The following is a 12326-nucleotide window of genomic DNA, read 5'->3' on the forward strand; positions in this document are numbered from 1 at the left end:
AATTGTACCTATGGTTCATATCCATGTTCCTTGCACCTGGGCCCTCTTGGGCTCTCGACTGAGAACCTAATGGGTCTCCATCTTCATAGTCCTGAAAAACTGCAAGAGATTGTCCTACCCTTGAGAGGTTTGGGGCTTGGTTCTTTGACCTTTCAGTCCTTACAATTTCAAAATATGGCATTTATCTTGAAGAGGAGATCAGGTGTGCTAGAGGTAGACCTCCTCCTTCTAGTGGAACCTTGTCTCCTGAAATCACAAGATTATAGCAGTTTTCACTCTGCCTTTTTAGAAGCTCTCAGCCTAGCTTTGCAGCTCCAATGTGCAGGCTCAGAACTCAGCAAATGTCCCTTGGGAAAAACTGGCCACACAGATGGAACTCCTCAAGTTCCAATCTGTCACAGAGCCTCTCTGATTTTTCTTTCCTCCAGTGGAGCTCCTCTGCACAGGCCAAGCCTGACTGTCAGTTCATGCCCAAATATGTCAGATGTCCTCAGGAAAGTAAACAGTGTCAGCTACTTCAGGAACCCTCTCCACCCAGGTCTGGAATTCCAGTTCATCTAATCCTCACGATTTTTACAACAATGCAATGTCTTTTAAAGATAAGTTATCTGACTTTTTCTAGTTGTTGCATCAGCAATGTTACACTGTCATGATCTATAACATCCTACCTGGAAGCACAAGAAATACCATCTTCTACCTACCCACTGTAAATAGTTTATTAACTTGTCCCCTCCCAGAACAGCCAGAGTGCTCCTTTTAAGTACACCCAGTCACACCCTGCTCAGAACCCTCCAGTGGCTTCCCTTTAGACTTAAAATAAGTTTGGATTCGTTTTCATGGTCTACAAAATCCCACACAATCTTATTACTACTCCCTTTCTAACCTTATCTCCCACCACTCTCCCCTTCGCTTACTCAATTCCAGCTATACTGACCTCCTTTCCATTTCTCAAACACGTTAACATGTTTCCATCTCAGAATCTTTGCACTTGTTATATACCCTCTACTTGGATGTTCCTCAGATCTTCATAAGGCTTTGCCTTTATTTCACTTGGGAGCTCTGTGCAAATGTCACCTCCTCAAAGAGGACTTTCCTCACCCCTCTGTCTCCTTACCTTGCTTTAGTTTTAATCATAGCACTTACCTAACATTATACTGTATACTTACTTGCCTATTTTCTGTCTCCTCCGACCAGGAGGTAAGCTCTGTGAGAGTGGAAACTATGTCTGTTGTGTTCACTGTTCTCCCCCAGTGCTTCGATTAGTGCATAGCCTGTAGTAAGTGCTTAATAACTTTGTGGAATGAATTAGATACCCCTTACCATGAAAAATTCTCAATTAAGGAGAAGAAGAATGATTGGAGTAAAGCTGAAAGTACTCTAACATAGGTGTCTACAGAATGTTTTGGAGTAAGTGGAATACTGATGGAGTTGGGACATAGTCAGACAAGGCCTCAGTAAGGAGGTGGCCCTGGAGCTGAGTGTTGAAAACTGAGTACTGATGTATGTCTGACCAGGAAGAATAGAGAACTCAACATATATGAACGAATTGGTGTTCAGAAAACAGAGGAGCTAGAACATGGGGGTGGGTGATAGGAAATGACATCAGACATAACTGGAGAGCAAGGCAGGGGCAGAGTCACAAAAGTCTTTGGATATCAGGATAAAGAATTTGGACTTTACCTTAAAGGTAATATGGAGGAAAGATTTTTAAGGTAAGGGAATATGCTATCAGATGTATATATTTCCATGTGTTTCACTACTCCTCACTGCAATAATCACACTAAAACTTTAAGTAGATTGATATAGAAAATCACTGATTTGGTTGTCAGGGCCCAGTTTCAGAACATAAGTCCTTATCCCAACTCACTGTATAACCTAGGGACGGCATCATTTCCTCTTCTGGGCCTCAGATCTTCATTCTTAGCAGGAGAAGATTGTAGGTAAGATCCATTCCATCTCTGAGCCTGTGTTTATATGCTTTAACTAGATTCCTTGGGGCGAACAGTTTAATTTTTTCTGCATCTGCCAGAAATAATTAAAACTTCCAATTCTGGCCAATCAAAATTCAGTTCTCCTCTGAGATTTTCTAACATTTAAGTCAGATGCCAAGAAACTAGCTTCCTGGGATAAAACTATCCAAGCAGAAGTAGCAAGTCTTTTTTTCCCTCTGGCTGGGATGGGAATGCAAGTGGGAAGAGGGAGTGTTAGAATGAGTCTTTTTCTTGCAGTTGTGATTCCAAAGAATCCCTATCCTGCATCCGAGGCGAACACTGAGAAGCCCAGCATCCACAGCAACACCAAAACTGCCTTGGAGCCTCAACCAGGGCAGAGGGGGCGTAAACCAGGAAAGAAGCGGGGCCGGACACCCAAGCCCCTAATTCCCCATCCCATCTCTACCCCATCCAAGTCAGCTGAACCTTTGAAATTCCCAAAGAAGAGGGGTCCCAAACCTGGCAGTAAGGTAGGTAAAAATGTGGGTTTGCCAGCACGGAATAAATGGTTTTAAAGGGGTAACTCATCCATATCCATCCATCTTAGAAAGGGATGTGTCTGGCCCTATTCTCCACCTTGTGTATGCTTTTAAGAAGAATCTCCTATATTGTCATCCCTACTTTAGCTACTTACCTGGGAGTTGGTAATGTTACAGATAAGATAGTATGGATAAGAAATAAATTTTTACTTTGAAAGTTACATTCATGGGAATTCTGGTCTAATATCTTCCATAGATGGAAGGCCCTGCTCCTAATTGTTTTTAACCTACCCAGAGTGGATGCCCAGGTATGTGAACAGAAAGAGAAAAGTGACTCTGTAAATGTATTTATTTTTCTGTCCCTGTACCTTCTTTTAAAAAAAAAAGAAAAGAAAAAAGAAAAGAAGAAAAAAAGAAAATTATTGAATATTTACTAAGTATCAGGCTCTGTACCTGACACCACTATATATCACATGATCTTCACAAAACCCTTGGAGATGAGTAGTGTTCATGTTATTAAATAGTCAAATAAGTTGAGACTTAAAGATGTGAAATGACTTCCCTATGGTCACATAGCTAATAAATGGCAAAGGCTACAGAGATGGGTCTCCAGATCTTCTAGTTCTAAGGTCACTGCTGCCCTACCACATATTCACTCTCTCACATTTCCTGAGGGAGGTTAACACTTAGCCCTGGTGTAGGAAAAGACTGCTGGGTCGAGCTTCACTGAGCACTGTTACTGAAAGTATCACCTTTTAGTCATGACCAGTTCTCCATGTGTATCTTCCCTAGGGAAACCATTGATATGAAACCTACTCAGCTGCTTCTCTAGGGCTTCCTTTGGCATCACCTTCTTTCTCCACTCACTTCTTAACTATCAGGGAATTTCTCTGCAACTCCCTCCCAAACTAGACTACCTGAGTTCCAGTTTAGAAATGATACCCAGTTCTCCCTAGGCATTCCTTTCTAATTTCATAAGTTCCTCCCTAGGTTTGGTTGGTTGGGTGGGTTTGTTTTTTTTATTAGCTCCAGCTGACCTCAGTCCTTCTCGAATATAAGCTCTTCAAGGTCAGGAATCTAGTCTTTTTTTCTCTTTTTCTTCTGCAGTGCCCTATATCCCAATCTCTTGGGAAATGTTCAGTATATGCAAGATGGATGGATGGATGCATGCATGGATGGATGGATGGATGGATTTTAGTGATGATGTTCCAATTGAGATTATCTCTTATTTATTGGTTTTGAATTCTTGATGTCACATCCTAATCCTTCTATGTAACACATAATGCTCCTGATATATTACCACTAACCCCAAACCCAGGGGTTCATTTTTGTGTCCATTATGGTCTTCTCATTCTCATGTTGTGGAGGAGAGGCTGAAGGCTCTAAAGATTCCAAGGCCAGGGAAGTCATGCTTTTGACGATGTGAAGGCACCTTGATAGATTAAAAACAGAGAAAACTTGTCTCTGAGGTTCCAAAGACAGAACCAGAACCAATGAGCAGAAACTCAAGCAGACAGGCTTTGTCTCAACATAAAAGGAACAGTTAAATCTATTTCAAAATGCAAGTAGTGATCTCCCATCACTAGAGGTATTTCATCAGGTACCAGATGACTACTGGGAGGGATGTTTTCAAGGAGTGGAAAGTAGAAGTGTTAGATGGATAGTTGGATTAAGTAACCTTTAAGATCCTTCAAAACCTAAGAACTATGATTCTCTGATTGCCTCAGCTCTGCTTTCTCAGGAAGTCCTAACATAGTAGCCCAAGTCCTCTTTCTTTCCAGTCCTCCTGATAGCAGTAATTCTCATCTAATACTGTACTTCATAGCATGGCATTTGACTCCCTAATTCCCTTTCCTGTCCTTTTGCCTATTCCTGTAAGTGTATATACCTTTACTTAACCCATGATATAACCCTCATGTTCATTTTTGAAGCAAAGTGGTCTTGTGACAAGAGCATAGGCTTTGAAGCTAGACAAACTTAGATTTATATCTCATCTCCAATTGCTACCACCTGTGTGACTTTGGGAAAGCTTTGAGTATGGCTGTGAGCCCCAGTTTTCTCACCAGTAAAATGGAGTTGCGTTAACATATGAATAGATATAATACATGTAAATGCACCTATCTCAAAAGGTAATAAAGCTTTACATCTTTCTGCTTTTTTCTACAATATTTGGGAACCTAACTCACCAGGTTTGTTTCTTCAGGGACCCCATGAAGTCCTACCACCAACTCAATGAAGTTGAACTGGTATTTCCTTTCTTCCCTGACTCATTGCTTATTTGGATTTTTACTTGTGGCAATATCAAAAAATGAGAGGAAACATCCATATCCTGTGTGTGCGTTGAATGTTCTGTAAGAGTTTGCATGACTGCTTTCACAAGCAGAGCCATCCTAGAAGTCAGGCAGGTTTATACAGCTCCCACAGTGGACCCTACATGTGACATTCAGTAGGAAGGGATTTCTGGATCTCAGAAATGGTTATGTTTTCCTTGCATTCAGAAAGGCTTTTAGAAAACTGTTTCTTGGAAAAAGCCTTCTGAGATCTCTCTCCCTCAGAGATTGCCTGGACCAGCATAGAGGAGATACTAGATTCTTCTCAAATCATTTTTATTACTTCCCCCATTATTGGTATTCTGTACTGTATGCTTCATTGAAAGACATTTATTGACACTTATATGCCGAGTACCATGTAGGAATGGTAAACAGAATCAGACCCTCAAGGAGCACCAGGCTAATAGGGGACACCAGTATGTAAATATATATTGACAGTACACTGTGATAAATGCAACAATACAAAGTACAGAAATAGCACAAAAGAGACAGTAAAGCTTATCCAGAAAAGCTTCCTGGATAAACAGATATTTATAAGGAAAAAAAAAAAGAAAGGGTATTCCAGGCAAAAGGGATGGTTTATTATTGTAAAGGCAAGGGCCAGGTAAAACTGCAGGTTTTGAGAGAACTACTATAGTTAGAGATTACTGGAGTATAAGGTTTAAGATAAGAAATGACAGGTAATAAGCTGAAGAGGTAGGCAGGGGAAAGTAGTTTGTGGAGTTAGGGGAAGGGAGGTTTCCATTTTTCAACAGAGGGAAACAAACTAATGTCAAAGTAGACTTAAGCCACAGCATTTTTTTTTCCTTTTTCTGCTTTTTTCTGTCTAACTAATAAAGAACCTGGACTTCAGATGATAATATTGAATACAGTAGAAAAGATAGTGAATTAAGCTGTGGCTATACAGAAACCCAGACTCTTATACATATTTATTAAACATCTACTGTATTTGCAGCTTTGGGCAAGACGCTGTGTGGAAAAAAATATATATCATACGATATCACTTATAGGTGGAATCTGAAAAAATGTTACAAATGAACTTAGTTGTAACACTTTTAGGAAACAGACACACAGACATAGAAAACAAACTTATGGTTACCAAAGGGGGAAGTGCAGGGAGAGGTCAATTAGGAGCTTGAGATTACCAGATACACACAACTATATATAAAATAGGTAAACAACAGGGTCCTACTGTATAGCACAGGGAACTATATTCAATATCTTGTAATAACCTGTAATGGAAAAGAAACTGAAAAAGAATACACATATATAAATATATAACTGAATCACTTTGCTGTACACCAGAAACTAACACAACATTGTAAATCAACTATATATCAACTGTAAACAAAAAAAAAGATTAAAACAGTCCCATCCACAAATGTATTTCAGTTTCATGCGTGAATTAAGTACTAAGCATAGAGGAATGAGAAGACAAGTTACCTATCATGGGTAGAAACTTTTCCCCATCCATTTTGACAGAGGAAACCTCGGACTTTGCTGAACCCACCACCCACCTCACCAACAACCAGCACCCCTGAACCGGATACCAGCACTGTACCCCAAGATGCTGCCACCATCCCCAGCTCAGCCATGCAGGCCCCCACAGGTAAGAGCAGATCACAGTATTAGCTGCAACAAGCCCCAGGCCCCAGTGTCTATACTTTCTCTTTTACTGCACCAATAATTAGCCCCCTATCCATTTATAAATCTAAACAGAATCTTAAAAAAAAAATTTTTTTAACTTTGAAATAACTTCAGAGAAACCTCCATTCTGTCAAAACAATCAAAGAAACTTGGGTAGATGTTCTGTGAACTCAGCGTTGGGGATCTGGGGCATGGGGGTGGGGTGGACATGGGGCCAGCACCAGGAGCTCCCTGGCCCAGTTTGTAATTATACCCATCCTTTCCAGTTTGGGGTGCTCCCTCTTTAGTGATCCCTTCCAGAACCCTTCCAGCACAATAATAATTCTGCCACCACTCATATATGTATGACACTGCTCTGTTTTTTTTTTAACGTCATTGATGGTGGCAAATCTTGGTGCTGTGAAAGTATTTCAGTGCTCGTTTGATTCAAAGCAAAATCTGGTAACTAAAGTGGGTGCGTAACCACCTGGGTTGTGCGTATCTGTTCCCATTTCGTAAACTATATATGGAGGTAACTCTAAAAGAGCTACCCCTTTAGAATAGATAAACATAGATATACAGCCTCCCTGTGGGGTAACTAAAAAGAACAATACTCATTTTTTATGTCTAAATTAAGATACATATGTGAAACCTTACGTTTGTTACTCTGCAGATACTCCATCTTCTTAGGGAAATCTAAGCAATTGGAATGATCCCCATGGAAGTTAGGGTAGTCTTTTTCTTAGGAGTTGAATTTGTCTCCACCCAAATCCTAGAATGTTAGCACTTGACGGGAAGGCCAGCTATAGTTTCCTCCCCAAATAACCTTTGGAAAACAACAGGGCCTGCAGTGGCATTTATGTCCAGCTCTAGTCAGGGTACTATCATGTGATTTCTCCAAATGTATCTTATGCATCTAGCCCCAGCTAGTTAATGGGTTTGCTTAGTCCAAAAGTGTCATTAGATTAGTGAACAAAGCTTAGGAGCTTTGACCCTAAGCTCCATGGAAGAGGAAGTAAAGATAGATGAACACCTTGGTGAAGATACTGATTACATTTTCCAGCCTCATGACACGCCCCCTAGGTGCCTGCATACCTGCTTGGTTTACTCCATATCCTTCTAAATATCACTTAGGTGCCTGGATGCCTTTTTAACAAAACCTAGAAGATTCATAGCAGTGGGAGCTTCATGACTGTGCCTCACTTTTCGGTTTAAATGATGTAGACCATCTCTTCTGGCAGTCTCGAAGCTGGCAATCCCTCCCTTGGTCTGAATCTCATAGCCTAGGAAAAGTGGCAACTTGACTTTGTATCCCTGTTTCCTGTTCTTGGCCAGGCTATCGCAGTCTTGACTGATCACTGTTTCACCACCCCAGTTGGACCTTTGCTCTTTCTGTGTGACCTTGATGTCACTTCCTTTTCTGAGCCTCAGTTTCCACACCTATACAACGATATGATTAGTCCAAGTTACCTTTATAGACCCTTCAAATGTTAACAATAAAAGCTATTATAGGGACTTCCCTGGTGGCGCAGTGGTTAAGAATCTGCCTGCAAAGGCAGGGGACATGGGTTCGAGCCCTGGTCCGGGAAGATCCCACGTGCTGGGGAGCAACTAATCCCGTGCGCCACAACTACTGAGCCTACGCGCCTAGAGCCCATTGCTCCGCAGCAAGAAAAGCCACTGCAATGACAAGCCCATGCACTGCAATGAAAAGTAGCCCCTGCTCACCGCAACTAGAGAAAGCCCACGTGCAGCCACAAAGACCCAATGCAGCCAAAAATTAATTAATTTTTTTTAAAAGCTATCATAGATTGAAAGCTGTGTGCTACACTATATCCTTTATTACCAACCTTTCGGGGTTCTTTTAACTGCACGACACTTTTTAAGAGTTATTTTGATCAGAGTTATATACATGCTAATAGTTTAAAGGAACAATAGGCCTACAAGAATTATTACAAAAACAAGACGAACAGTCCCCTCTATGCCCCTGTCATTTACTTCTCACCAAAGGCAATCACTTTTAATTTAGCTGATTCTTTTATTTATCTCCATATATGTAAGTGGAATGTTTATATTGCTTTTTTTTTCTTTTTTTTAGCTTGAGGCATTTTCAACTGACAACACACTTTAACTCTTCCTTTTCTTTTTTTTTTGGCAACCCAGGATTTAACTCTTCATCTCCTTACCCGTTACCCACCCACACATGCTTGTGTATCTTAATACTATGATATTATAATTGTGATTAGATTGAAATTCATTCATTTGCATTGTTACTTGTTATAGGCTATTCTCAGTTGAACTGTAGAGTACTATGATTACTTTTCCTTTATTGTACAGAATTTTGTTTTAGAGTAAATCTTGATTTCTTTGTTATGTGTTTATTTTGCTATATACTTATTAACTCAGCCTTAAACTCTCTTACTGCCATATACATCTTTCTTTATGTTCAAGCACGTTTTATATTCTATCCATTTCAAACTCTAAAAGAAATCTCTTCTGGAGCCTTCTGAGTTCCTTGACAACCTCTTCACCTCTCTTTTGTGTTATCCCCAGTTTGCTCCTTCCCACATCTTTATTTTCCCATGTAATCTTTCTTAAATTTATATCTTCCGTTTTGTGTGAAACCTGTTTATTCCCTTTGAAGCTTCTCTTCATCCCCATTATTCTGAAATTTCACCTAGGATGTATTTTTACCCACCATGTGGACACATAATGTGCCTATTCCATTATTTGACTTCTTGAAACTTCCTTAAATTCATCAATGATTTTCTCCCACTTTTTCTCTATTCACTGTTCCTGGCATACATGTTATTCAGATGTTGACCCTCCTGAAGTTGTCCTCTATATTCTTGACCCTCTTTATTCTTATTCCTATTCTCTTTGTCTTTTTGCTCAACTTTCTTCAAGCTTTCCTCAACTCTGTCCTCTAAACTTTGTATTGAGTTTCTTGTTCCTGGCATTTTGCTTGTAAAAGTGTCATTATTTATTACTCTAGTGGCATTTTCCAAAGGGTATTTGGTAGAAAACCAGTCTTGCAAAATGCTCTGCATAAAGGGATTTTACATACATTTAGGAACTTGGTCACATACATTTAGGAAAGCCTTATACTCTGCTTACCCACTCTTGGATGTTTGCATTGGCTATGAAGAACTCTTTTTTGTTTTCTGAACTTTTTACTAGACTGTTTTTTTTAAGTACAGGAGGTACAGAGCTTTCCCGTATACCCCCTGCTCCCACACATGCATGGCCTTCTCCATTACCAACATCCCCCACCAGAGCAGTATGTTTGTTTCAATTGATGAACCTGCACTGACACATCATTATCACCCAAGGTCCGTAGTTTACCTTAGAGTTCTCTCTTGGTGTTATACTTGCTATGGATTTTGACAAATATATAATGACATGTATCCACCATGATAGGATCCTACAAAATAATTTAACTGCCCTAAAAATCCTTTTTGCTCTGCCTATTCATTCTTTCCTCCCCACTAATCTCTGGCAACTACTGACCTTTTTACTGTCTTTATAATTTTGCCTTTTCCAGAATGTCATAAAGTTGAAATCATTCCGTATGTAGTCTTTTCAGATTGGCCTTTTCACTTAGCAATATACATTTAAATTTCCTCTGTGCCTTTTCATGGCTTGATGGTTCTTTTTTTTTTTTTTTAGTGCTAAATAACAACATACCATTGTCTGGCTATACCAATAGTTTATCCGTTCACCTACTGAAGGACATCTTGGTTGTTTCCAAGTTTTGGCAACTATGAATTACGCTGCTATAAACATTCATGTGCAGGTTTTAGTGAAAACATAAGTTTTCACTTCCTTTGGGTAAATACCAAGGAATGCGATTTCTGGATCACATAGTAAGAGTATATTTGGTTATGTAAGAAATTGTCAAACTGTTTTCAAAGTGGCTGTATCATTTTGCGTTCCAACCAGCAGTGAATGAGCGTTCATTTGTTGCTCCACATTCTTGCCAGCATTTGATGGTGTCAGTGTTCTGGATTTGGGCCATTCTAATAGGTGTATAGTAGTATTTCATTGTTGTTTTAATTTGCATATCTCTAGTGACATGTAGAGTAGAGCATCTTTTCATATACTTATTTTCCAGTTGTGTATCTTCTTTGGTGAGGTGTCTGTTAACAACTTTGGCACATATTTTAATCAGGTTGTTTGTTTTCTTATTGCTGAGTTTTAAGAGTTCTTTGTGTATTTGGATAACAGTCCTTTATCAGATCTGTCTTTTGCAAATAATTTCTCCCAATCTGTAGCTTATCTTCTCACTCTCTTGACATTGGCTTTCACAGAGCAGAAGGTTTTAATTTTAATGAGTCCAGCCTATCAATTATTTCTTTCAGGGATCCTGCCTTTGGTGTTATATCTGAAGTCACTGGCATACCCAAGGTCATCTTAGTTTTCTCCTATATTATCTTCTAGGAGTTTTATAGTTTTGAATTTTACATTTAGGTCTGTGATCTATTTTGAGTTAATTTTTGTGAGGGGTGCAAAGTCTATGTCTAGGTTCCTTTTTTTGCATGTGGCTGTCCAGTTGTTTCAGTACTATTTGTTGAAAAGACTGTCTTTGCTCCATTGTATTGCCTTTGCTCCTTTGTCAAAGATCAATTGACTGTATTTGTGTGGGGCTATTTCTGGGCTCTCTATTCTGTTCCATTGATTTGGCTATTCTTTTACCAATACTGTACTGTCTTGAAGTTGGGTAGTGTCAGTCCTCCAACTTTGTTCTTTCCCTTCAATATTGTGTTGGCTCTTCAGGGTTTTTCCCTCTCCATATAAACATTAGAATCAGTTTGTTGATAGCCACAAAATAACTTGCTGGGATTTTGATTGGGATTGCCTTGAATCTATAGATCAAGTTGGGAAGAATGGACATCTTGACAGTATTTTCTTATCCATGAACATGGGGATATCTCTCCATTTATTTAGTTCTTTCTTGATTTCGTTTATCAGAGTTTTGTAGTTTTCTTCATATAAATCTTGTACGTATTTTGTTAGATTTATACCTAAGTATTTTATTTTTGAAGGTGCTAAGGTAAATGGTATTGTTTTTAATTTCAAATTCCACCTATTCATTGCTGTTATATATGAAAGTGATTGACTTTTGTGTATTAACCTTATACTCTGCAGTCTTGCTGTAACTGCTTATTAGTTCCAGGAATTTTCTTTTGTCAGTGCTTTTGCATTCTCTACATAGACAATCACGTCTTCTACGGATAAAGGGGGTTTTATTTCTTCCTTCCCAAACTGTACACCTTTCATTTCCTTTTCTTGTCTTATTACATTAGTTAGGACTTCTAGTACAATGTGGAAAACTTGTGGTAAGAGGGAACATCCTTACCTTGTTCCTGATCTTAGTGGGAAAGCTTCTAGTTTCTCACCATTAAGTATGATGTTAGCTGTAGGGTTTTTGTCGATGTTATTTATGAAGTTGAGGAAGTTTCCCTCTCTTCCTAGTTTTCTGGGAGTTTCCATCATGAATGGGTCTTTGATTCTGTCAGATGTTTTTTTCTGCATCTATTGGTATCATGTGATATTTCTTCTTTAGTTTGTTGATGTGATGGATTACATTGATTTTCAGATGTTGAATCAGTTTTACATACCTGGGTTAAACGCCATTTGGTTGTAGTGTATAATTCTTTTTATATATTGTTGAATTCAATTTGCTCGTATTTTGTTAAGGATTTTTGCGTGTATGTTCATGAGAGATATCGGTCTCTAATTTTCTTTTCTTGTGAAGTCATTGTCTGGTTTTGGTATTAGGGTAATGCTGGCCTCATAAAATGAGTTAAGAAGTATTTTCTCTGCTTCTGTTTTCTGAAAGAGATTAGAGAGAATTGGTAAAATGCATTTTTAAATGTTTGGTAGAATTCTAGTGAATC

General features: G+C 39.0%; 1 protein-coding gene across 12 annotated transcripts in view; it reads left to right on the top strand.

Annotated features, from left to right (window-relative positions):
* The window catches only part of SCMH1 (Scm polycomb group protein homolog 1), a 183538-nt gene that overhangs the window by 137815 nt on the left and 33397 nt on the right, over window positions 1-12326 (top strand). For 11 of the 12 annotated variants that reach the window (XR_003794262.1, XM_029226811.1, XM_029226809.1 and 8 more), the window contains 2 exons: window positions 2229-2461; window positions 6283-6409. The exons of the other annotated variant lie outside the window; for it this stretch is intronic. Coding sequence is in view for 10 of the 11 variants with exons in the window: in XM_029226811.1 (XP_029082644.1) it covers window positions 2229-2461; window positions 6283-6409 (360 nt within the window). In the remaining variant the exon portion in view is untranslated. The remainder of the gene's footprint in view (window positions 1-2228; window positions 2462-6282; window positions 6410-12326) is intronic. 12 annotated transcript variants of the gene reach the window in all.

This window comes from Monodon monoceros, unplaced genomic scaffold, assembly GCF_005190385.1.
Source record: "Monodon monoceros isolate NGI ecotype Baffin Bay Population unplaced genomic scaffold, NGI_Narwhal_1 Super_Scaffold_18, whole genome shotgun sequence".
Classification (NCBI taxonomy): domain Eukaryota; kingdom Metazoa; phylum Chordata; class Mammalia; order Artiodactyla; family Monodontidae; genus Monodon; species Monodon monoceros.